The sequence below is a fragment of the Podarcis vaucheri genome (assembly GCF_965113315.1).
Source record: "Podarcis vaucheri genome assembly, chromosome: 1".
Lineage (NCBI taxonomy): Eukaryota > Metazoa > Chordata > Lepidosauria > Squamata > Lacertidae > Podarcis > Podarcis vaucheri.
The window spans coordinates 48,347,341-48,374,518 of NC_138759.1; the positions used below are offsets into that span (position 1 = coordinate 48,347,341).

The 27,178-nt window shown below is 42.6% G+C and overlaps 1 protein-coding gene across 5 annotated transcripts in view; it reads left to right on the forward strand.

Annotated features, from left to right (window-relative positions):
* The first annotated feature begins 6,842 nt into the window (after window positions 1–6,842).
* The window catches only part of MAP3K9 (mitogen-activated protein kinase kinase kinase 9), an 84,934-nt gene continuing 64,598 nt past the window's right edge, over window positions 6,843–27,178 (forward strand). For 4 of the 5 annotated variants that reach the window (XM_082224275.1, XM_082224277.1, XM_082224278.1 and 1 more), the window contains exons 1-4: window positions 6,843–7,965; window positions 12,197–12,610; window positions 21,909–22,089; window positions 23,287–23,435. In XM_082224275.1, the coding sequence (XP_082080401.1) occupies window positions 7,545–7,965; window positions 12,197–12,610; window positions 21,909–22,089; window positions 23,287–23,435 (1,165 nt within the window). In that variant the 5' untranslated portion in view covers window positions 6,843–7,544. The remainder of the gene's footprint in view (window positions 7,966–12,196; window positions 12,611–21,908; window positions 22,090–23,286; window positions 23,436–27,178) is intronic. The other variant, XM_082224276.1, reaches the window with a different exon arrangement.

The following is a 27,178-nucleotide window of genomic DNA, read 5'->3' on the forward strand; positions in this document are numbered from 1 at the left end:
GACTCAGTGTCATTGGAAAGCATGGTACAACAATAAGTAACCAAACAAACCCCTGTGTTGCAAAGAGAACGTCAGCAATGTCTAGGCAACACGTGGTGGGAGGATATAGAATTGCTTCATAAACCCATCGTATTTCGAATGAATGTATGTAAATGAAAATATCAAATGCTGTGGAACAGGGCTCATGTAATAATGAGCAGTGACTACATTATTACATGAGCACTGTTCCATTACATGAGCAATGTTCATTCGAAACAAGACGAAGAATTCTACGAAACAGTAGTCAATATCCGGAACCACTGTTCAGTGTTGAACATTATATTTGCTGAATACACAAAGCTTCACAGCTTGTCTTTCATCGTACAAAGTCTGGTACCTCGCTTCATTTAAAGATTTTCAGAGACTTTGAGACTAAAGATTTCATTTTGGACTTGTGATAGTTTGAAGGAATTCTATAAAAGATTGTCTATTGCGTATGTACATGTTCATCATGTTGCCTAGACATTGCTGACGATGCTGTCATTGGAAAGCAAGCCAGAACTCCCCGTCTCCCAGGCAGCGGTGGAGCAAGCTGATTGGGCACCTGGGGTGGGGCCAGCCGCCTGTGGGGGTGGGGCAGGATGCTCCGTGAGGCCTCCGAGGAGTCTGCCTGCCTCCTCCCACTCAGCCGCCCTACAACTAAGGGGGAGGTGGCAGGCAAACCGTTTGGAGTAGCACGGAGCCTGCGGGTGCCCAAGCCACCATGTCACTCCCAGGAGAGACACGTGGCTCGGGGGTGCTGCAGGCCCCGCGGTGAGTGCTGCCCGCCATTTTGTCACCCTCTCAGTGTTGACCCCCAGGGAGGGCCATCCCCACCACCCCCTTCCTTCATCCCTGCTCCCAGGTCCTGGCGTGCATTGGAAGCTCAGAGGCAGAAAGCACCGATCAGCCAATGTAGGGATGACGTATAATAGAAGAGATGGAGGGGGTGGGACCTTACTCGAAGCAATGCCATTATCCGAGAGGTGGCATTTCTACATCTCTCTCTGTGAGTATTGAATAAAATATCTTGGTAAGAGTATCTTGTCTTTCCATTACTGGCAGTCTGCCCTGAGGGAGGGGAATCAGATTGCCCGAAGCCTGACAAGAATAATGCTTCCGTATTTGAGGTGCTATGCCTCTGAAGACCATTTGTCAAGAATCACAAGTGGGAAGAGGGCCATTGTGCTCATTTTCAGCCCCGTCTCCTCCCTGCAAAGAATGCCTTGCAGATGACCGCAGCACCTGGAGAGAGACTGGTTGTGTGTCCACAGCAGTGGCCAGAGGAGAAACAGCTGCTGGCAGGAGTGCAGAGAGAAAAAACACCATGCTACCCCTGAATCAGCACAGACGGACCCCTTCATCTGCCCCAACTTCATCTGCAACAAAAGCTGTCTCTCCTGTATCGGTCTCTACAGCCTTGGCAGGCGCTGTAACTCTCCAACGGCTTGACTTCACCCCCGGAGGCGCACTCTTCCATGGTCTCCCAAGACAGACGGATGCCAACCAACCCCACTCTGCCCTCAGAATGCCCCATTTCAAGGCCTTCCCTCAGGGTCCCCTGACAGGGATACTGCTGGCAAGCCTCCTGACCACCTGTTTGGTGAGTGCATGGGGGAGGTCTGTACTGACAGGAGGCTGGCTGAGCCAGCAGAAGTGAGCAGAGTCGCCTCTGCTCAATGGAAACCCCACACAGCTTGGCATAAGGGAGATCTGGAATGCAGAGTGAATAAAATTTGGTAACATAAACATTATAAAAAGTCAAAATGATGAAACAGGGGCGGGAGACAACTTTTGGTCAAGCTCTCTTGTTCCATATGGGCCTGAGCCAGTAAAGAAATGTATAAATACTTCTAACAGTGTTTTTCTTGCATTGGTGCTACTAAATACAGTTGTCATTACATGTTCTGCAGCCCACATAAAACTCTACCATGACCTACAGTAATGGTTCTTAAATTATTTATGCTTTCTTACCCAAATGAGTGCAAATTAATTTTATCAGAAAAGACTGTGAAATGTGCTAGAGGCGTCTGGATTCTGCTTGCTTCAGGATTCCTGCTTTGATGAGACCGCTCTTGCTTTCGTTTCCAGGTCAGGAATTCTGCTAGTGTACATTATAATCAACTAAGGAACTTCCAACTTCTTTTTTTGCTGAAGTCAGGGCTGGTTTAACATGGTTTTTTTAACATGGCTGTGGGTCTTCCTGCAAACTGAGTGGGTGCCCCAGATCTCTCTTATGTCTAGGATATTTCAAAAAACGGGGGTAAATTCTGAGTTTACATTGGAAGTAGTACAAAAACCCAGGTTGATGCATGTATCAGGGCTCTCCATGTGAATGAAGAGTGTACTGCAGAATCTTCAGTTATATTTACTTATGTGATTTATAATCATCAAAATCAATCCCAGAGCTGGAGCTACAACATAAAAACATGTGATGCATAAGGAAATGCAACAAGCAAATAGTCAGAGAACCTGTAGAGATCAGTAAGTGATGCTGATACAAAAACCCACACATATACTAAGTAGAAGAATAGAAGCATAACCACCCCACCCCACCCCACTCACCATCCCCCTCCCCCCTCCTTACCCCTTTCCTTCCTAATACTGCGTGCAACACTAATGTCTCACAACAAACGAAACTGATCTGTATAAAACACAACTTGAAAAAAGAGGAGCTTGCTGCAATTCATTGGAAGCCGTGGAAGCTGTGTCGGACGTTCGGCTTCCAAAAAACATTCGCAAACTGGAACACTCACTTCCGGGTTTGCGGCATTTGGGAGCCAAAACATTCGAGTCACAAGGCGTTCAAGAACCAAGATACGACTGCAATTAAATTTTAGGAATGATTCCTGTTCTTAAGTAGCTGCATTGTTTTATACTTTCTGGGTGTCACATGATCATATTATAAAGCGGTTGTGTTCTATGTTATATAATTCAGGCACTGCTAGGTGTTGTTTCTTTTTGTTTTCCTTTTTTAAAATAAGATTTTATTAAAGCTTGTTCAGAATGCAATAACAACAAAAAAGGGAAATAAAAAGAAAACACAGAATCCTCTCTCATAGATAAATCTTAACTCTTGTCTCTCACAGAATGAGATGGACACTCCCAGCTCTTACCTGAGAGCTTTCCCTTCCTCTCCCAGGCTCTCACTCTGGGAGGTCTTCCCTTCCCTGCTTCTCACTCAGGATCCATCCACCACCTTCATCTGTGTGTAATCCTTGGACCTTAATAATGGCCCAGAGCAGGGGATACCAAAGAAAAACAAAATAAAAAAGAAGGAATAAGGAAAGAATAGAAGGAAGAATTGGTTACATAAAAGAAATTATTCAAAACAATCACTACATGGATAGGCAAACTAAGGACCGGGGGCTGGATCCGGCCCAATCGCCTTCTATATCCGGCCCACGGACAGTGGGAATCAGCATGTTTTTACATGAGTAGAATGTGTCCTTTTATTTAAAATGCATCTCTGGGTTATTTGTGGGACATAGGAATTTGTTCATTTTTTTCTTTCTTCAAAATATAGTCTGGCCCCCAACAAGGTCTGAGGGACAGTGGACCACCCGCTGCTGAAAAAGTTTGCTGACCCCTGCTCTAGGATGAATCCAACTGCTCTACTTTCTGTTAAGCAATATTTCTTCAGACCCAAATGTCTCAAATTAACTCATTTTATTTTTTCCAAAAATTCCAAAACAGGTTGTCTAATTATTATTATTAATAAATGTCAGCAATGAGTTTTCTTCCAGTCCATTATATCAGCTTTGCCTCCAGTAACTTCAGCAACCAGTTTTGTTTTCCAATGTATGTCTTATTAATACAGAAATAGGTGTGGCGCAAGCAAATTTTTATTCTGAAAGTGTGGCTTAGAGAAAAAAGTTTGAGGATATTTGCTCTAGGGTTTCAGAGTAGGGATATTCCCAGTCCTGCCTGGAGATGCTGGAGATTGAACCTGTGATCTTCTGCATAGAAACCCAATGCTTTACTGCTGAGCTATGGCACTTGTGCCTCTAAGTCCTCGCTCCCTTCCCATCAAACCTCAGTTAGGCCCCTAAACTGTCACTGAGCAATGGGATCTTCTGCAGCCTGCTCCTAGGACAGTATTTCTAACTTGAGAAGGTGTGGAAAGCAATTCTAGATTTAATGTCCTTGTTTGTCTATTTGTAAGTACAATTTAATTAAGAATAGTTTCCAGTGCTGCACAAGAAAAGTTCCACTAATATGAACTGTGCTTGCATTGATGCCCACTTGAGGACTGCAGTCTTTTTCTGCTTTGCCAAGAAAAACAAATCTTACATCAGGTTTGAAAAGCTATTGCAATGTCAACCACAAGAAGGCAGTGCTGCTTATTTTTTAAGTTATTAAAGTACAGTATTTTGCTAGACTAGAGGAATTGGAGAAACAGATTGCTGATCATTGTTGTGTAGGGATGCTTTGGAAGTTACTACATCCTCAAAGCATTTCCTTCTTTAGTTAAATGCATGATTTAGATTAGTGGTTTTGTCATTCTAGTAGTAAATGATAGCAACTTCATATTATGTTTTTGGTGTACATGTATTCTGCATACTAAAATAACCCATACAGGAGGACATCACATATTTTGAAAGATCAATTCAACAGCAGACATGAGCAAGAGATTGATGGTGTTCCTCTATATTTGTATACATCTCTTTAAAAAACCCAGCACATATATTTTGTTTCCCATGAATCAGCCTGAAGATTCCATGCATTTAAGATACATGCATTTAAGACAGTGTTTCCCAACCTTTTTTGGGCAAAGGCACACTTGTTTCATGAAAAAAATCTCGAGGCACACCACAATGCCAGATGGGGAAAGGTCACTTTTTACTCATGTAAAAAATAAAATAAAAAAATAGTAACAGCATAGAAGGTAATGGTTAGGCTAGCATCCCTCTTCCGAATATGCTAGGTTTTTATTTGCAGGGACTATTCTACATGGGAAGGGGAAAGGAAAGTTAATAGAAGGAAAGGCGGGTGGGAGAGAAAGAGAAAGAAAGAGGGAAGGAAGGGGGGAAGAGAAGTGGAAAGGAGGGAGACCGAGGCGGGGGAGAAGCGTCTGGAGACTTGCTCCGAAGTTTGGGGGGCCGCGGGGGTGGGCGCGCATCCCAGGAGGCGGAGGCCAGCCCGGGCTGGGAGCCGCGCCGCGGCCCGGGGGCGGAAGGCGGACCGCGGCTCCTAGGATGTGGAAAGGGGACGGCGGCGCAGGGGGAGGAGACCCGCACGGCTAGGGCAGCGCGCAGGGGGAGGGGAGCGGGCCGGAGGCGGGCGAGGGGGGCCGCGATCCCGTGCGCCGCGAACATGGCCTCCTTCCCCGCGGGCCCCGCCGTGCCCCCCGGCCGGGGAGGGCGGCGCGCCCCCGCCGCCGGAGGAGAGCAGAGGCAGGAGGAGGAGGACGAAGGCGCTGCCGAGGAGGCGCGCCAACTTCTGCCAACTTCGGCGCCCGCCCCATCGCCGCAGGCTCCTCCCGGCCGAGAGCCAGAGGACGGCGGTGGAGCAGGAGGAGGAGGATCGGGTTTGGCGACGGCTGCTGCGTCCTCTCCAAGCGCGGGGCTGGCCTCCGCCGCACCCGATCCTCCGCGCTCGCCACGCTTCTCGGTGGAGCAGGTCTCGTGCATGTGCGAGGCGCTGCTGCAGGCGGGCGACCCCGGCCGGCTGGGCCGCTTCCTGGGCTCGCTGCCGCCCGACGCCGAGGCGCCGTGCCTGGAGGCGCAGGCGGGCGAGAGCCTGGCCAAGGCGCGCACGCTGCTGGCCTTCCAGCGCGGCGACTTCGCCGAGCTCTACCGCCTGGTGCAGAGCCGGCAATGGGATGTGGGAGGGAGCTCGCTCGCCCGTTACAGCCCCAGGCAGGCAGACGGCGAGAGCCCCGCGCTGGGCGGCCTCTCCTCGCCGCCGCCCCGCCTCTCGCTGCCCGACTCGCCCGCCTCCCTCCCACGGCACACCAGGCAACGTCTCGCGGCACACTAGTGTGCCACGGAACACCGGTTGGGAAACACTGATTTAAGAGACTGTTCTTGTAAAGATAACCCTTGTGCAAAGGGATTTAAATTGTATTCCAACATGTATCATATGCTGCCTGAAAACAAGGAACTAAGGCACCAATTATCTTGTGGCAGTGAGGGAGAAACTTTTGAAATAGCATTGGGACACCAGCTCCACGCAAGGCATGACGGATAGGAGCAAAAACCAAGACAGACAAAATATATCACAAGGGCAGGAAGAAACAATATGGACAGAATAAATGTCATTCACAGGAAGAACAAGGATACAGTATGAGATCTTCACTTGTACTTATAAATCATTAATTGCCTCAATACGAGTAAAAGTTATAAATATTGCAGCTGTTGTATAAGGGATTACTATTGTGACTGGAATGTAATTGAAATAAGATTTTGGACTGCAGAAATAAAGTAAATCATCAAACCATCAATTCTAGCATGTGGGGTGCCACCTAAATTATGTAATTTGGTATTTGAATGATTGACATTGGGAATTGTATTGTCCTTTGACACTGATATAATGAGGCTATTATTGGATTATTGTAATTGAAAACTAATAAAAAACATTATCACAATTATTCTCGTGGCAGTCTCTCTCTCTATCTCGTCTGCTGTCAAGAGAGGTAAGAGAACTGCAGTCCTTTCAGCTTTCCTAGCAGGTGCCACACAGCCTTGCCGGATGAAATATAGAATTATAGACCAACCATTGGACATACTTTCCCGTAATGAACCAATGGCAAACGAAGAAGCGTTGTTCCTGTGAGCCGTCCAAATAGAACGTGTCTCCCCACCCCACCCCGTCTCCCTCCCTCTATTTCATTTTCTGAGCCACGCGCTTTCATTCGCAGCCCAATGAAAGCTCCAGTAACTCTATCTGAGTAGTGCTGAAGGAAAGGATAATTTAACCAAGATGCAATCTTAGTTCCTTGCGCGGAGAAGGCGAGATCCCAGCCAATAGGGGAAGCCACCGTCGGCGCGGAACGGACCAATGGGAAGGGCAACTTTGGAGCGCGTGCGAGGGGGGGAGTGCGAGTAAGAGTCTATGGGGCGGGGATTGTAAGCGGCTGAGTGGACTGCGGCTAAGCAGGGGGCGGGGTCTGGGCAGCCGGTGTTCAATCAGGTAAAGGGAGGAGCTTGAAGGACTGCTGCAACCGCGAACGGGGATGGAGATCTGAACGACGAGTAGGCGGGCCTTACAGGCCGCCCCTCCCCCCTCCTCCCCCGGCTTGCCGGTCAGTCAGGTGCCTCAGGATGCGCGGTTGGTGCTTCAGCCTGTGGTGGAGCCGACGGCGGCTGAGAGAGACGCGGCTCTGGCGGGAAGGCCGGGTGTCGCCGCCGCCTCGTCACCGCGGGCTGAGGAGGCGCGTCTTCTCCGCTCCGGGCCCAGGCGCCCCCTCAGGGTCATACCTGCCGCCGGCAGCCGCATGAGCTCTCGGCGGCTCCTCCCGCGGGCAGCGCCTCCCCCCTTATGGAGGAGCCGCTCCCTCGTCGCCCTCCTCCTCCTCTCCCCGCATGGAGCCTTTCGCAGCCCGCAGCCCGCGCCGCCCCGCTCACCCGCCGCTGCCGGCGGACGGCGCGGACGGCGAAGAGGATGAGGGCGCGGCGGCGGCGGCTACGGCCAGCTGGAGGACGGCGGCGTCGGGAGCGGCCTCGTGCGATGGCGGCGGCCTGCTGTGGACGGCCGTGTTCGAGTACGAGGCGTGCGGCGAGGACGAGCTGAGCCTCCGCCCGGGCGACGTGGTGCAGGTGCTCTCGCAGGACTCGCAGGTGTCCGGAGACGAAGGCTGGTGGACCGGCCAGCTCGACCAGCGCGTCGGCATCTTCCCCAGCAACTACGTGACCAGCAGCTGCAGCAGCAGCAGTCGCCTCTGCCTCCGCCAGGGGGGCGCCGCCGAGCTCCAGTCCCGCTACTCGCAGACGCCCGCCATACAGTGTAGGAGAGGGAAGGCGGGAGGAGAAGAGGAGGGCATGGTGGGGGGGGGGCGCGGAGAAGCCAACAGTGCTTATCCCTTAATTACTTTAGGCCCCTGTTTCCTGGGAGAGGCTGGACTCCCAGCTCCAGGGACTCCCTGCTGCAGACGACCCTTCGGCGTTACAGTATTTACTTCTAGGCAGGACGAGGTGGCTGGAGTTTTCGACCCGTGCCGTCTATATAAGCCGCATGTTGGTCAATTAAGTGGGATTTTTAGCTCATTTTGATCGATTGTGGGATCTTTACCAAGAGGTGGCAGTTGTCCCTGTACCTACTTTTTTTTACCTCTCCCCGTTTAACGAAACTGCAAGGATGTGAACTTGCCTATATACCTTGCTGCTTCGAGAGGTAGGGAAGGAAGGGGCGTGGCACTGGGCGCTGGGTTATATTTATCCTGCCACTGCTTTTTCTGTCTCAGCTTTGCTCTCAACACCAGTGAAGAGCTCTTCTGTTCTGCCCCTTCTCATCTGGGTTTCTTAATAAGCTAATTAAATGCCAGGCTGCTTCAGGTCAGATGAATGTTATTCAGTCTGATGGTATTTTCACTGTAACTACCTGGTGATAGAACCAGGACAGCTTTCAGTACTGTCATCTGTTACTGAATGAGTGTATATGTGTGCTTACCTTATAGTTCTTGAAAACAAAAGTTGTCCTTCCTCTCAGTAGAGATGAAAACTATAGAATATAGCTGCATTTTCCATCTGTCCATCTGACTATTCTTCTTCATTGTCAGACATTTTGTTATGTCCAGGGTGTGTTTCTCCATTTTCAAATCCATCACAATGTGATTCATTCTCCACAATCTACTCTTACTTTTGCTAATTACATATTTTTAAAGTAACTTGTTCTGAAGGAGTTAAGAAATGCATAGCCTAAAGTTCAGTGCTAGGAGAAGTCAGAGAAAACACATTTTGAGAGTTGATGAGGAAGATACATTACTTCTTACAATGAAGCTGCAAAGAGACTGCAACTTCCTGTATCTTTGGGTATGTCCTGTCTTGTAGGCCTTCCTTTTTTCTCACCCCTACACATGGATATACTTCTAAATCTAACCCATTGCTCACAGTTCTTCTGCATCAGCTGCCTTCGAGTGGGCTTGTTTTGAGGATGTCTTCCTTCTGTCAATGTTGATGTTGCACTGCTCTCCTTGAATGCAAGCAGATGTAAAGGAACTGAAGCATAAACTTATGCAGGATTGTGACTTTTATTCTATTGTATGAAATTATATTTGAAATATTAGTATTTCATTATAAATATATTGTGAGCAATGGATTGTAAAACTTTGTATCTTCCTTTTGGGGTTTAATCTATAAATTATTCATGGCCAGGGATTGGTGCTTCTTTCTAGGAGGTAGGAAAGGAATAGGATAGATTATCACTGATGTATTAGGATCAGGAAACCAGGCAATTAGCAGCAGCATAGTTCCTGTAACTGCTATCACAAACTGCATATGAGACTTTTTCTGTCTTAGAAGGCCAGTAGATGTTAGAGAGGGAAAACATATAACACAGCCTTACCTAATGGTTCAGAGGCCCATCTCTCTTGACTTGTACATGCAATCTGCTCAGTGCTCACCTGTTAAAAGTTGACCTGGTTATATACCTTGGTCTTTACTTTAGAGACAAGGGCTTGAATTGGTTTGTCATTTGAGTACTTGTTTGCAAGTAACTGTGAAAGGCAAGTTATGAGGGCATAGTGTCTCTTAAACATTACATTCTTACTGACTTAATATGTATTTAAACTATTTTTTTATACATACTATTTTGCAAAGTAACTGAGATGGTGTGTGCTAGGCTTTTTGTACCTACATTCCCCCCGCAAAAAAGCAGCATGTTTTATTTTCAGACTCTATTTGCATTTGAGACCTAAAATCATGCATTAGTAGTTAGAGGGCACTTCAGAACACAAAAACAGCAAGGTTACATTAGAACGTTAAGAATACCGGCTGCCGTGTTAACAACCATTTGTAGCATTAAAGGAGCTGTCCCTTCAGCACTGTTTGGTTTAGATCCTCAGTTTCCCTCTAAGAATGCTCAAGAGATGTTTAGTGTGCATCTTACAGCAGACATTCCACTCCCAGGGCCCAAATTATGGAGGCCCACCAGTCCCAAAATAGGGGTACAGGGGCGGAGCCAATAAGAAAGTGGAGGTGGAGATTGTCAGCTGATCATGTCAATCACTGATACCATTTTCTATTAATGCTTCATTATGCCTCATTTCTCTTTGGAAATTGCTAAATTCTTTACTACAGCATTTTCCTTGCTATAGGGAGTTCCATAGTTCAGCTTTCCTCAAGCTAAGCACAGGCTTTGGCTCTGGAGGTATCATGACTCACTCTTCCCCTTTTAGCCAGAAGTTGCTGATCCAGAAGTTTCAAGTAGTGAATAATTCATCCATTCCCCAACCCTCTGTATATCTCTAAAAACATTTTATTTCTTCCATATTTTCCTTTCAAACTTGTATCCTGTACCCACTTCCAAATTGCCAATTTCTTTCAGCCTTCCTCCTCTTTTCAATACTTTCTCCTATGACATCTTTCCTCTCATTCCCTTCCTCTCTATTTCCCAGATTACTACACTACTACTTTTATAGCTGATGCTGCTAGCATCTGCACAGCCAAATGGCTCAAACTCCCAAGACAGTAGAAAAGACTACTGCATGATGGGGGTAGGTCATACTGCTGAGGGCCAGTAGTGGTCCTTGGCCTACAGTTTGAGAAATTCTCCCATGGTATGTCACATCAAAGTATTACTCAATGTAATAGAGCTTTTTACTACTCCTGAAATAGCTCACCAAAGGACTTAATGTAATTTCAAGCACTTTTAAGTAGGGAATTCAGAGCTGTATTTCCTGCTGTCTGTCAGGCATTATGACACACTTCGACTTCCTTTTCCCTAAGTGAAGAAAGTATGCGAGTTGGCAATAATGTTTCCTGGTACTGGCATGCAGATTTCCTGTTTTTCTCTCAACATAAATTTCCTGAGTGGCTTTGTATTTTAAGTTTCAGAACTCTTTTAGTGAGTCTTCAGTAGTATGACTCCTAGTCAGATGGGCTACAATAGGCTTCATGTAATTGACCAACCATCAGAAGAGATGTGTATTAGTTCTGTGTAGTCTGGGTGCTATGGCCTTAAGGCCTGTGTTCTGTCCTCCACATCTTACAGGGTGGAGGTAGATGTAGACTTCAGCATGTGGATAGATTCATGCAAGGGGAGTTGATCCTTCAAGCATAAAGGCCCCAAACTATTAAAACATTAGAGGTAGTCTGAATTGTGGCTAGAAACAAATTGGGAATTAATGCAGTTGATACAACACTGGTGTAATAGTACCAGGCTCCAAGGGCAGCACTTCATAAAATTCATTGCAGTAGTCTAACCTGAAAATAACCAGTCTTGAACCTCAGGTGGGAGGCGAGTTAAAATATAAACAAATTATTCATAATACTGCTGCCTTTTCTGGGGAGGTCTTACCATACTGGTCATAGTTTTATTGCAGTATATGTACTATATCATGTTGCAACCTTAAAGTGCCATTAAATATGAGTACTGACGTGTGGCACTTGCTCAGTTAATGAAAATGTAAAATGTTCTGTTTATTTGGCACACTTGAATTAGGCTGCTGGCAGCTATACATTTTTATAGCCGATGCTTCTCATATGAAAAGAGTAGTACAGGGTAAACTAAAGTAGTAAAGAATAGTAAAGGGAGATGTCTGCCTTTACAAAAAACTTCATTGCTATAACAATTGTTTATATTGATGGAAATAACTACATGTTAAGCACAAGCAAAGAAAAGTTGAAATACATTTTGTTTTCTTTTATATATTTGTAGCTACCTGTAAAACATGTGTGTATCTTTTTAGCAACGAAACATTGTATTTTTGCTGAATATATCCAACTTTATAATTCAAGCCACCAATAAAACTTTATTATAAAATGACCTAAAATAGGTATATAGAATTGTTGCTTACAACAAAATTGCGTAGGGCATTTTAATGATACTACCTTGGTACAATTTTTCCATACAAGTTCTGATAGCAATAAGAGTTTAAGAATTTGTTGACACAAGCCTAAACTGTTACATTTAAATGGCAGAATAATATTATTTAAGGCAAGGAATAATGTTGAAGCTATCTACTGACAATATTTAATCTTGTAAAATAACTTTTATTTCTTTGTTTCTCCATTTATAGTACGGGAGATTGACTTCTCTGAGCTGGTTCTGGAGGAAATCATTGGAATTGGAGGCTTTGGGAAGGTCTATCGTGCAATTTGGCTTGGAGAAGAAGTTGCCGTCAAGGCAGCTCGGTATGATCCAGATGAAGACATCAGTGAGGCTATTGAGAATGTTCATCAAGAAGCCAAGCTCTTTGCCATGCTAAAACACCCCAACATAATTGCACTTAAAGGCGTATGCCTAAAGGAACCTAACCTTTGCTTAATCATGGAGTTTGCCCGTGGAGGGTCACTGAATAGGGTGCTGTCTGGTAAAAGAATCCCACCAGACATACTAGTGAATTGGGCTGTCCAGATTGCTGGAGGAATGAACTATCTGCATGATGAAGCAATTGTTCCTATTATACACCGGGATCTGAAGTCCAGCAACAGTAAGTGGGGAGTATAGCGGGTGTGATGTTGGGACTTACAGAGAAGTGGACAGCATAGATAAAATGTTAGTAACTTGAAATATATTCCAGCCACATAAGCTTGAGGACAAAATTGATGAGTAGGCTAGAATGAAAGGCAGGGGCATGAAAGTTTCCCATGAGACTTACTCTTAAGAGAGCCAGTGGTGTAGTGGCTAGACAGATGGATTGGGGAGGCCCAGATTCAAATCCCCATTCAGCCATTAATCCTACTGTATGGTATTGGACCAGTCATTGTGTCGTGGCCTGAACTACCTCACAGAGGAGTTAAGTTAAAGCACAGAGAACTATGTATGCCAGACTATGCGAGCTAATTGGAGAAATGGTGGGATATAATAAACAAATAAGGAACTGCTAATGAACAAAAAGAGAATGGCAAGAAAACAGTGTGGTGTAGTGGTTAGGAGCAGTAGATTCTTAATCTGGGGAACCGGGTTCGCGTCTCCGCTCCTCCACATGCAGCTGCTGGGTGACCTTGGGCTAGTCAGACTTCTCTGAAGTCTCTCAGCCCCACTCACCTCACAGAGTGTTTGTTGTGGGGGAGGAAGGGAAAGGAGAATGTTAGCTGCTTTGAGACTCCTTCGGGTAGTGATAAAGTGGGATATCAAATCCAAGCTCCTCTTCTTCTTTAGAGGAAGGATGGGGAACCTTTCTGATTATGAGGGTTGTCTCCCCAGAGGAGAACTCTTGGGAGTTATAATGGATGGGGTTGGAGTCAGCAATTGGCGAGGTCATAGATAAAGTGGGTTTGGCCAGAACTGGTGATGAGCCATGTATTTTTTGTCTTTCTCTTCTTCCCTTTCTCCTCTTACCTAGCATCTGAAAATCCTCATTCACTGTAATTAGGCTTAGATAAAATACTTTGCCACTCATGTGAAGGTTAACTTAAGCCCAACTGCTAATTGGGGCTAGGGAAGGGAGCTGAGATGGGGAGGCTATAGGATAATTCCTAAGGTATTTCATGACACAGTGCATGCCAGTGTGGTGTAGTGGTTAAGAGCGGTAGTCTCATAATCTGGGGAACGGGGTTCACGTCTCCGCTCCTCCACATGCAGCTGCTGGGTGACCTTGGGCCAGTCACACTTCCCTGAAGTCTCTCAGCCCCACTCACCTCACATAGTGTTTGTTGTGGGGGAGGAAGGGAAAGGAGAATGTTAGCCGCTTTGAGACTCCTTTGGGTAGTGATAAAGCGGGATATCAAATCCAAACTCCTCCTCCTCTTCTTCTTCTTCTGATAACGCCAAGGTTGCGGGTACGATTCCCATATGGGACACCTGCATATTTCTACATTGCAGAGGGTCGGTCTAGATGTTCTGCAGGGTCCCGTCCAACTCTACAGTTCTATGATTCTATGACGCTTCTGGCCTAATGGTTCCTTTCCCCTGGTTTAGAGAACAGCCTTCTCCTAGACGTTTATTTTTTGTATTGAAGATTTTCTCGCTCTTTCTTTTAAGGCACTGTTGCCAGTTGTCATCTCTGGTATGTTAAGAGAAACTTGTGACACTTAGAACAGAGTTGTGAAGGTGATGGAAGGTTAATTGCCCTTGCTTGTTTGGATGTCAAAAATGGTAGTGGCAAGAACATTGTGATGTAGATTGATTTCCCCCTCTTCTGTCTTTTCTCCTTCTGCCCCGTTTCTATGAGCATGAAGCATATCAGCAGTCTGGGAGTCCAGACTTCAAGACTTCTATTACCTATGAAGTCTTTGAACCTTGAAGACAGTTCTGTAATTTACCACTTTTCTTGTCACTTGGATCAAGAAAGAATGACTTCCCTTACTTTGACAACACAGTCATATATGCAGTTTCCTATAACACTGGGCTGCCGTATGAAAGCTGCAAGTACAGTGGTACCTCGGGTTACAGATGCTTCAGGTTACAGACTCCGCTAACCCAGAAATAGTACCTCGGGTTAAGAACTTTGCTTCAGGATGACAAACAGAAATCGTGCGGTGGCAGCAATGGGAGGCCCCATTAGCTAAAGTGGTACCTCACGTTAAGAACAGTTTCAGGTTAAGAATGGACCTCTGGAATGAATTAAGTTCTTAACCAGAGGTACCACTATACTGGTCTACTCCTGCTGCCAGTCTAGCCCATAGGATATTTCCAGAAGGTGGAGTGAGACTGGCAACAGTAGAATGGTTGGGCAGCAACTCTGGGTAGTTACTTAAGCTTTTTCTCTCATATCTGAATAAATCTGATTTGTAAAAAGCATCTTAGCAAATTACTCTTGAAATAAATGATGTAGAAAGGAGATTAATGTTATCTATATTATGGACCTGAATTATGTATAGACTAAAAGTATAACATTTGAAGCAGTTCCACATGTTTTGTTAAGTAACGGTTTCACAGGAGAGTTACTCTGATTAAATTATCTATCTTAGAACTTCATGCATACGCTATCTGGATAGTTTTCAATATGGGTCAGTATAGCAGCATTAATAAGTAACTGTTCCTTCCACATTAGAAAGATGGAATCAAGCATGTGGATGAGAGGGAATGTGTAACATTCAGAGTATAACACAAATTGGGATAGCCTTGTGAGACTCTTGGTGAGCAGGTATCCTAGATGTGGAGGAGAAAGCAAACAAACTTAATTTTGATTCCTTTTTTCCTCCTCTTTGGTATAGTATATCTAGGATGATAAAATTGATTTTGTTAGAACCCTCCTGTCATTTGTGTGTGCAACACCAGCTTCTCACTTAAATTTGTGAGGAGTTCTATTAAACTGGTTAGAAGTGAAGTTTGTTAACTGTGGAGAAAACAGACACTCTTGGCAGCCGATGTGTAACTAATTAAAAATAAACCTCTTAGCAAAGCTCCTCTGTCAGTTTCCAATACAATTAGCAGGATGCTAGCTGTCAATGTGTGTTAAATCTCTTTGACCTTGGAAATAATTTTGTCTTAGAACCATTTAGGTATTTGTTGCTCCTTGTCTTAAGGAGAGATCTACATGAACTAGTTAGTTCAGTGCTCAGATAAGTGATTCATAAGATGTGTTCACATTTTCACAACTTTGGATAAGAGATGTGACTAAATAACCTTTTTTCTGTAAAACTAGTTAGTTAAATTTCTGTGAAATTCAATATCAAACTACAAAACATGACCAAATAGGTTTTCTAGCAAAGTATAGTAGGGCTACAACAGTTGTGCTCAGTAGCATTATTTTTGCCATATTACATGAAGTGAATGTGACAAATTCCACTACAAGCAAGAAGCTGTGACATGTCCTTATCCATAGTGTGTAACAAAGTGGCCACAATTTTTTGTTTAAATTCAGTTTCTGTCCCTCATAGTTGCAAAGCAGACATCATACATTTTTTCAAAGTTCTCTGTCTTCATTTATTTCTCCACAGTACATGAATCTGGATATAGGAGTAAAAGTATCTTAAGGGCAACACTTTAGGAAAAATAATATCATTAGCTTTTTCTGGCAACTGATGTGAATCTTGGAGTACCAGGTAGTCTGGTTGGGAAGAAGTGTACAGGAAAAAGTTTAGGCACTTGTTTGCTACTTCTCACCTGCAAATAACTCTGTTCTGCTTTGCAATAACAAATTAGCTGCTGGGATTTTCATCCCAAATTTGTTTCTGAAGATGGGGTTCAGGCTTTTAAACAACCACTTGTGTGGTCACCTGCAGTAGGTAAGGATTGTCATTAAGTTACAATGGGGATACACTTGGTAGGTAAGTGAGCAAGAGTTACTTCTGTGAACTCACTTGCAAAACTGGCATATTCCTGTTCTTAGTTCATAATTGGTTAAATGTGGGCTTGTTCTAATTTAGAACAAGTATGTCTCCAGTACTGTACAGTAGACCCACAACTTATGCTGTGGTTACGTTCGGGGGCTAGCACATAAAGTTAAAATTGCATATAGTCAAACACATTGGGTGCAGTGGTGGGTGGGATTGCCAAAGTCTTTTTTTCCTGGACGTCCATCCCTTAAAAAAATACATTATTTTTTGCTAGGCGTGTAAAGCTGAATGTGCACAGGTTAAAAGAGTGTAAGTTGTAGGTTTACTGTGTAAAGTGGCTGACAAACTGGAATTTAACCTATATATTAAGCATTATTTTCCTCTTTGAAGTGTATGATTAATCTCCATAGGAGTAATCAGAAATTGTTCTACCAAAGTAATTCCATCTGTTTAAGAACAGGTGAATAGGAGCTCTAATTTCTTTGCATACTGCTTTGGGAAGACTCCTCAACCTCTAATGCTTTCATATTGTTGCACAAAATCTTAATGTTTGAATTGCCATTTCTGAAATAGGATAGTTGAGGACCTTCTATACATGATAATTAGAGTGCATGTCTTTTAATATGTTGACAACTTTATGTTTCATATTGGCAGGCTGGTAGAGTAAGAATGTTGATGTAAAATTTTTAGGGCTACAGACTTAAGTATTGCAATAGAACAGTTGTGAACTTCCTTAGTTGTAAAATGAAATGCATACCTGATAAGCACAGGTAGAATTTGACAAATTGGTAGCACCTGCCCTAAAACAGCTTAAGTATAACAGTTCTCAGTTCCTGTTATTGTTTTAGTTCCTCATATTATTCAAGAAATAATAATAATAATAATAATAATAATAATAATAATAATAATAATAATTTATTTATACCCGGCCAGGGCTCGGCTCAGAGCTGCTAACACGAAATATGAATTACAATAAAACGTAATAGAAAACAACAAACAAACAAACAGTTAATTAAAATACGGCTTAAAATACAGCTTAAAACACAGCTTATAATGCAGACATGTACAAAGTCTGATTGGCACCCTACTTTACCAGTGAACTGGGGGCTATGAACCAGCCCAAAACTCAGTGAGGATGCAACCAAACAGAGTTTTCATTTTTAACCTACTTTGTGGCAATAATAGAGTTGAAAAACAGTTTTTCTCCACTACGTGCGTATTCTCAGGGCATTATCCATTGGAACTTTTCTCTGTGGTTTAACAGTCTCACAGATGGATTGTCAAGGTGAAAGAACCCTCAGAAGTATGCTGTGACATGTTTGCTAAAGATTTTGAGGATAAAATTACTCATATCCATTTCTACTTGGTGACAGATAGTTCTGTAGCAAAGTTTAGGAAGGTGTCTGGAGCCCTACCTTGTATTATATTGAATGAATTTGGAGCCTAATTACCCAAGTTAATATGATGCTAATTGTGTGAATTCATTAAACATTTGCAAGCATAAAAAATGTAAATAATAGCCTTTGTGGGTAGCATAAGCAGCATCAGGAAATAGGGAGTAAGAGTTTAATCATTGTAGAGGCAGCTTGATGTAGTGATTAGAATGTCATAGTAGACTAGGGAGATCCTGATTCAGTTTTCTACTCAGCCATGGAGATTACTAAATGGTAAATTAGGCTGAGAGATGTGGACTAATTTCACAGGGTTTTAGGATGAAATTTGGATGAGGGTGCATGTATGTTGCCTTGAGCTCTTTGAAGGAAAGGTGGGATATAAAACAATGAAATGAATCCTTTCCCCGCCTGCCCTAGTCTCAACATTGTTTCTACCAGAAGTGACTTCGCCATTTTGAATATATATATATATATATATTATCTTTTTAAAAAGTGATTTTTATTGGTTCCACCCAGGAGGAAGGATTAAGTTATCCAGAGTCCTGATGCTTATGGTTACAAGCATACCTGAAGAAATGCTTGCTTTCCATATATTGCCATTCTGCTGAAATAATTGGCATCCTTCTCCAAGTGCCTCAGCCATGAAAACTGAGACAGAGGCTGTTTTCTACTCTATAATATTTTAGTTGGTCCTCCTATGATGATATTTTCTAACTGGCTCTGCTAGTTTTTCTAACAGCTTCATATCATTTTTAAAGGAGCAAATATGCTTCATTGAAACTGCATTGAACTTACTGCTACTCAGTATCCTCTCTCTGTCTTACTCCATGGATTCTGCTGACATCACTGCATGCAATTTACTATCTATCACAATTCATTTTGGTGTTGTGTTTCAGCAATAGGAGAGGCAGATGAAAAATGGATAACTATGAAGCAGCACAGGCAGCTAAAGTGCAGTGAAATGCAAGTTGCCAAAGGATTATTTTGCCAAAGGATTCTTTTGCAGGATCACTGTGATCCCTCTTGGGTAAGATGCCTTTTAGATGGGAAGTTTGTAGATGGAGCTTTGGCTTTGAATCTGCTTTTGTTTAGCTGCATCTATCCAAAATATCTGCAGTCACATATCTGTGTCAGTGTGCAGTTACATTGGCATTTTGTTGGTGTAAATGGAAGCATTTCAGGTTAAAGAGAACAGAATATCGCTTTATCTCAGCTTTTCACTAAAGTTAAGTTTGAACAGGATCTTACGGAAAGGACTTTCATTAATGGGTATTCATTATTCCATAAGGTCCCATCATGTCCTCATTCCTCAATTTAAGAAGAATATGACAAGCTGGAATGTGTGCAGAAGGTGACCAAGATGATAAGGGTGTGGAAACCAAGCCTTATGAGGAACAGTTGAGGGAATTGGGTATGTTTAGCCTGATAAAGAGGAGATTGAGAGGAGATATAATGGCCATCTTCCATGTATGATCTAGTTGAGATTCCTGAATTGCAGGGGGTTAAACTAGATAACCCTCGGCGTCCCTTCCAACTCTACAATTCTATGTGTGGTCCTAGTGGCCTAGATCAGTTGTCTTCAACCATTTTAGGTTCTAAACCAAGGGTCACCAATCCAGTGCCTGTGGGCACCATGGTGCCTATGAAGGCTTCTGTTGGCACTCTGGGCAGGTGTTCCAGTCTCACAGCTTTTCTTTTTGTGTGGCGTGTGTTTGTTTGTGTTTGTGTATGTTTGCATATGAAAGTGAGAGAGAGCCATAATCCGGGCTAGCAGCGCATAAGCTTATGCTTACCATGGGAAGTCAGCTATTGGGGTTGTTGTCTCTCTAATTCATGCTATGTCATGCTTCCATGGGAGCCATTTTGTGCATGGCATCCCCAGCATTTTCTAATTCAAGTGCAGTACTTTAACCAAAATAATGCCCAGGGGCCAGAAACTGAAAGCAGCCAAAGTGGCCATAATTGGACTCTGGAAACTGAGCAATCCTAAAAGCGTAGGTTGGGGATAACAGAACTGCACCACAGGGAAATATTTAGTAGGGATTTCATTTGTTTCTTTTGTAACCTTGAAGTCCTGTTGGACTACTGTAGCGTAACGTTTCCCAACCTGGCATTTTCCAGATGCTTTGGATTGCACCTCCAAACATTCCTTACCACTGGCTAGGCTGGCACTCAGGTTGATGGGAGTTGGAGCCTTTGGAAAATTCCAGGTTGGCTGCTGTAGAGTGTTGTCCCCAAGGCGCCATTTACTGGCTTCAACTGGTACATTAAAAAATAAATAAATATTATTTATACCCTGCCCATCTGGCTGGGTTTCCCCAGCCACTCTGGGTGTCTTTCAACAGAACAATAAAAACACGATAAAACATCAAACGTTAAAAACTAGCCTAAACAGGGCTGCCTTCAGATGCCTTCTAAAAGTCAGATAGTTGTTTATTTCCTTGACATCTGATGGAATGGCATTCCACAAGGCAGGTGCCTCTACCAAGAAGGCCTGGTTCCCTGTAACCTCACTTCTCGCAGTTTCAAAACCCTAAAATGTATTTTATATAATTGACTTTTTATTTCTATTCTTAGTATACTGTATTGTTGTTTTATTGCTATGGCCGATGGCTGATGCAAATAAAGATTCATTCATTCATTTCACTTCTCGCAGTGAGGGAACCTCCAGAAGGCCCTCAGAACTGGATCTCAGTAGCCAGGCTGAACGATGGGGGTGGAGACGCTCCTTCAGGTACACTGGGCTGAGGTATACATAGCTTGGCATCCTGCCAGAGAGTGGTTTGTAAGGAGCAGGTTACATCAGTGCTGCAGTGTCTGCTTCAAATTCCTATAGCTTTCCTGGGTACAACTCAAGACACACTCTTCAAATCTATGCAGCTCTTAATGACTTGGGCCTTGTATACCCAAAGAGCTTCTTTTCCCTCAAGTTCTGTTGCTGTTACTAAGACTGACAGCCTGAGAATGCCTTGAGTTGGTGGATGAAATTTGTAGAAAAAGCAAATAGATTTAGGGCTCTCTCAATCTCAGGCTTTGTATCTTAAAAGCAAAGCATAATGTTTTCAATCCTGCCCCCCCCAATTTAAATCAGTTTTTATTTTATTTTTAAAATTAACTATTTTAAAGTGAAAACTTTGTTTCTATCCCCTCCATCTTACCTCTATAGAAAGGTATTTAAAAAGTGTACTTAACAGATGACTGTTTGACAAATCTAATTAAAAAATGAAATTTTTCAGACTTTATAAATAAGATATCCAACGATTTGCAGGAGTTACCACAAAAATGTTTCTCTTCAACCAGACCTTTGACTGATTAACATTCTATGGCATTTTAAATGTCTTTGGGGCTGTTTTTGTTTTATTATGTATTTTGTATTCTTATTTTGTGTATGTTGTGAACCACCCTGTGATCTTTGGATAAAGGGTGATTTAATCATCATCTTAATCTTCAAAGTTATTAAAAATTCCCAGTAAGTTTGCAATATTCAAATGTTTTACCATACAGTGTCTTGATATTGGGTATTTGTCCTTATAGTATAGTGGGAAGTTCATAGGAGTACAGCCTGCTGCTTTGCTGGTGTCTTAGTTCTCAGCCTGGCTTTTTGCTTGCCAGGAATGACACTTTCTACCCACTTTGTCTGTGTTCCAGAGAGCCTCTTTAGTAGAGATGGATATCTCATACAGGCCAGATATATTTCTCATTGCTATCTCATAGAATCATAGAGTTGTAATATAAGTGCATTTCTTGTCTGTTACATTCCCATTAGGGGAGATGTGAATTAGGTTGATTTGCTTAAGAATGGTATTGATTATGATTTAATGATGGTACAGATAATAGCATATTTATCAGTAGCTTGTATTGATTGTTTTATGGTATATTTTTGTAATATTTGTGTTCATAATTTGGTGTACACTACTTAGAGATTTTATATATCAAGCAATTTAAAAATAACCTTAAATAAAAATGCTGAGCAAATGAAATTCTCCTCCACCCTTATACTTTAGACACATTCAGTGTGACATGTGCAGTAGCAGAGCTTCTGTTACTTCTTCACCCCACCCAACTCTGCCCCTATGGACAAGATCTAAAAATTGACTTTTTTTTTGGAGGAAGCATTAAGTATAAATTGTATGTTCACTAAACATTAACCTTTTTCCTCCCTGTGTGCCAGTATTGATACTTGAGAAAGTGGAAAATGGAGAACTAAACAACAAGAACTTGAAGATCACAGATTTTGGCTTAGCCAGAGAATGGCATAGGACAACTAAAATGAGTGCTGCTGGGACGTATGCTTGGATGGCTCCTGAGGTCATCCGTTCCTCCATGTTTTCTAAAGGCAGTGATGTGTGGAGGTAAGTATATTGGCACTAAACACATTGGAATGTTAACTTGTAGCTCCTGGATACCTAATGTAACTTTCTGTGCTTGAAATTATGTTTACTTGTTGAAGAGAATTCCTAAACAGTTGATTTACCAGAGCATCGCTCCCCCCACATCTTGTTTTGATACTGTTTTTTTTCTGTGCTTCTGACTGCTTTGTTCTAAATTCTTACACATTTATTTAGATGTACATTGGCTTATACATTAGTTTTCTGTATTAAGAATAGACAAACTACCAACAGGCACAGGTTCACGTCAGTTACTTAAAATAGATACCCTTCTTTCTAGCATGAGACTTGCTGACTCATACATTTTTTGTCAAAGGTGATAAAACTTGGAATCACCAAATCAGTAAAATGCCAAAATGCCCTTTTTAAAAAACCCGATGTTCCAGTTTTGTTCCAAGTATTGTCTTTATATTTATAGTGTAGGTATTATATTTATAGTGTTAACCTTTTGTCCATTATCTTGGCCCTCATTCCTGGGCAAAGAACTAAAAAATCCCAGTTCTGTTTCTGCCAAAGGCTTCAGTTCATAAATAGGATTGGTACATGGTCATGGCACAGGTTATAAGGTGAAGCAGATACATATGAGGTGTAGACACAAGGCTGATTCAAACTAGGATGTTGATCCAGCAGTGCCATGCCGCTAGCATCTTCCTTTTGAATATCGTGGCAGGCACAGTAGCCATAATCTGGACACTGGGCAAGTAAACAGATTTTGTCTCCGAGGTGTCTCTTTGTCAAGGAAGGTGGTGTTGGTGCAGCTCAGCATCTGATTTACTCTCAGTTGCCTCCCTAGAAGGAGGGGAGGCTCCTCCCTCCCTAGACAAAAAGAGGCAGAGGTATCTGGGCAGGGATGTTTGACGTCACAGGGGTGGAACATTTCCTTCACCAACCTGCTTGGATGTACCTGTCTATCTTCCAGAATACAGGCCCTCTACCTAGGTTCAGACACTTCCTGGAGTCCCGGTTTCGCCTCCCCCATTCCCCTAGGACCCTTACCAGTTCATCCAGCTCCCCAAACAACTCAGGATCTGACCATCCCCTCTGTGACATCTCCACAGAACTCATTCATTACATCCATGTGTATTTAATTGCTGCTGTCACTTCTAGGAGAATTGGCTGGTTTTAAGGGAGAATTACATTATTAAACTTTTCTTTTCATAGCTATGGTGTGTTGCTTTGGGAACTACTAACTGGGGAAGTACCATTTCGAGGAATTGATGGCCTAGCAGTAGCATATGGTGTTGCCATGAATAAACTTGCCCTTCCTATCCCTTCAACCTGCCCGGAACCTTTTGCCAGACTGATGGAAGGTAAGTGTTGACTGCATTGGACCTGACAAGATACATGCTACTATTGGGACACAGTTCAGTACAGTACTGATTTTATGAAGATGCAAAACAATTTGGCTTCTGTAGTTTTTCAGCCAAGTAGGTAATATGTTGTTTACTTTGACTACTAAAATACCAGTTTCCAGAAATGACAGGTGGGCAGAATACTGTTGTGCTCTTGTCTGCAGGCTTCCCACAGGCCTCTGGTTGGCCACTGTGAGAATAGGATGCTGGAAAAGATAGACCATTGGCCTGATCCAGGAGTCTGTTATGTTCTTAAGCTATTCTTCTACTGTATGTATTCTGCTGCAATAGCAGATTGCTATATGGATGAAGCTTTTGCACCTAGTAAAGATTGTGCCAGGATTTCAGTTGCACTCGATGTAATCCATTATTGCCTCCTAAAGGCTGCATATATAAACCTACAATTCTCCGTTGGCAAGTTATACTGTCATGAAAGCAATTACATTTATACGGCTTTTGAATTACTATCTTTGTTGTGAATTTTGACATGAGTACATTTTCCCCCCAACAGTGCCCAGAAAAATATTTCGGTATACTTGTAAATCTCACTGAACAGTTTAACTTACTTCTGACTAAACATAAACAGCATTGCACTGTAAGACTTTTGTCGACTGGCTTGAGGAACCCAAGGTTTCCAGAAGTTCGGGTGGGGGGGGGAAGAAAAAAATGAAGGTGAGGGGGAAACACCCCAAACCATTCAATAAAGCCTGAGCATACTCAGTGGGCACAGAACATTGATTTGATGAGAGCAAGAGATAGAAAATTGGAGGTGGCATGGAGTGTGCTTTAAGAAGTTGTTAGTGGCTGACTGGAGCCCTGAATGGAAGCACTCCACAGTGTAATGTTTTGTTGCAGGTCCCACTTGTTTGTTTTATTACACAGTTTATATAATGCATTGTGTTCACTTTTGAGAACCAAAGAAAATATTGAACATTTTAAGTTTATAGCAATAGGCCAGTAGTCTTAATTTTAAAACCAAAATTAGTTGAGAATAGAGATGACATTATTTCTTTAAATACAAAAGGGCTTCTTGTGGTTTATACTAGAACTGAGGGATGCATTGCAGTTATTTCAAGATTTTTAAATAATAAAACTAGATGAAGACCTTGTTTATAACTTCAGACCTTTTATAAAGTGCTGCTCAAACCCATTAATTCTCTCACTGTGTAACTTCAGTTTTTATTTTGTTCTTCCATTAACTACGCTGGTGGGCTTCACTAAGCTAACAATACCAAACATGCCTTCTTGTCCCTAAAGAGGTTTTTGGATATCACTGCAGTCCTCATTAGTGCAAATACTGTGACAGTTTCAAGCCTGGGGAACTGAAAAGGCACAGGCCACCTGCATTGTAGTTATCCTGCTTACTCACTCATGCATTTTGTTGGCAGCAGCACTTCGTTTTACAGTATGCCATGTTTCCTTTCTTGTCATAATCCTGATGCAAAGAGGCAGGCACAATGCTGCTTCAGGATATGTCTGTTTTGCTGATTACCAGTAACTGGTTAATAACAGGGGAGAAAAGAATAGGAAAAATTGCAAAAAAGTAGCACCATAGCTGTCAACTTTCCCCCTTTCTTGCAAGGAATCCTATTCGGAATAAGGGAATTTCCCTTTAAAAAAGGGAAACGTTGACAGCTATGAGTAGCACCCCCCCTTTCTGTGGCACTTTTGATCCAATTAACAGTGCAATCCTAACTATGTCTACTCCTGTTAATAAGTCCTATTGAATTCAATGTGGCTTATTCCTAGATAAGTGGGGTTATGATTGCATCTTTAACCATTATTTTTCTTAATTAATGGTTTGTATAAATATTTCTATCTGAATGTCCAAAATGAGGCCCTTGAAGTTCCTGGTGCTTTTTAAATTATGACACAATAGTGGAAAACAAAACCCAGTGAAGAAAAACCAAAGCGAAATGGGGACTTGGTCCATGGGACCATCCAATTTAAATGGCTTTTAAATGTAGGTATGTTTGTGTGGATCATTAGTAGTTCTCTGTTCTGCATTGCATGACTCTCAAATAACAACAACCATGCTGCTTTGTTACACTATTGAATATATTGAAATAAAAATGAAGTGAGCCAAAAGAACCATAATAATGCAGGGCCTTGTTTCCTTTCTCTCATCTTGTTTTACTGTACTGTTCAGGGACCAGTTAACAACTGAAGTAGAAATAAAAACAAGCTAAATTGTTACTGATGACAACTGTAACTGAGACGCCAAAAACCATTCATTTTCATAGTTTTTGCATATTCTGTAGGATAGGTAACAAACTCACATAACTACTGGGATTCTGCTTTAACAAGTATTCTTTCAGAAGTTTTATAAGCACAACCGTATGGAAATCAGTGCGTTTAATAACATGGATGTTTACTAGAAATCAAGTAAGATATTAAGTAAGAACTCAGCTGTATTTAAATCAGGGCGGCCCAACTTTTCATACCAAGTTGGCCGCAAGAGTGCTTTGACATAGAACCTGTGGGCCTCATACTGCCTTGTTGCACAGGTGATGGGGGACCAAGGCCAAAATTTGACCCTGCACATCCCTTGTACTGCTTTCCTAAAGCGTAATTAGGCAAGGCACGAGACAAGTTGGGAAAGCACTAACTAGACTTTGGGAAGGAGGCGGGAGAACTCTATGGCCCTGTCAGAGCCCACACATGTCCTTCCCAGAGCCCAATGCCTCGCTTACCTGGCTTTGGGAAGGAAGCACAAGGTCTGCAGGAGAAAAACTTAACTGTGAATGAGAGAGAGAAATTTCAGGAGGAGACAGGACTAACATTGGTTAGGAAAGTGAAATACTTAGGGGTTAACATGACTGCAAAAAATGTGAATTTATTTAAGGATAATTATGAAAAATGTTGGACTGAAGTGAAAAAGGATTTAGAAATAGGGACAAATTTGAAGTGATCATTGTTAGGTCAAATTGCTGTGATAAAAATGAACGTGCTGCCAAGGATGTTGTTTTTGTTTCAAACATTGCAAATTTTGGATAAGATGGATTGTTTCAAGAAGTGGCAGAAAGATATTTCCAGATTTGTTTGGCAGGGCAAGAAGCCTCAAATAAAATTTAAGATATTAACTGATGCTAAAGAAAGAGGTGGATTTGCCCTGCCAGACCTTAAACTTTATTATGAATCAGCTGCTTTTTGCTGGCTGCGAGAATGGCTGCTTCTTGAAAACACAGGTGTGTTGGATTTAGAATGTTTTAATAATGCATTTGGCTGGCATGCATATTTGTGGTACGATAAGGTAAAAGCACATAAAGCGTTTAAAAACCATATTGTAAGAAAAGCACTGTTTAATGTTTGGATAAGATATAAGGATTTGTTAGAAAAGAGAACTCCAAGATGGCTGTCACCAATGGAAGCGAAGGCACAGAAAAAACTCAATATGGATGCCAAATGGCCGAAATATTGGGAAATTTTGGAACAAGATGGAGACAGAATAAAATTGCAGAGCTTTGAAAAATTGAAAAACAAAGTGCGAGATTGGCTCCATTATTACCAAATAATGGAGGCTTACAATTTTGACAAAATAGTTGGCTTCCAGGTGGAAAAATCAAAATTGGAAACAGAATTGTTGGATCCAAAAATTAAGAATTTGTCAAGAATGTATAACTTGCTGTTGAAATGGAATACTCAGGATGAAACGGAGAAATCAGCTATGATTAAATGGGCACAAGATGTTGGACATAACA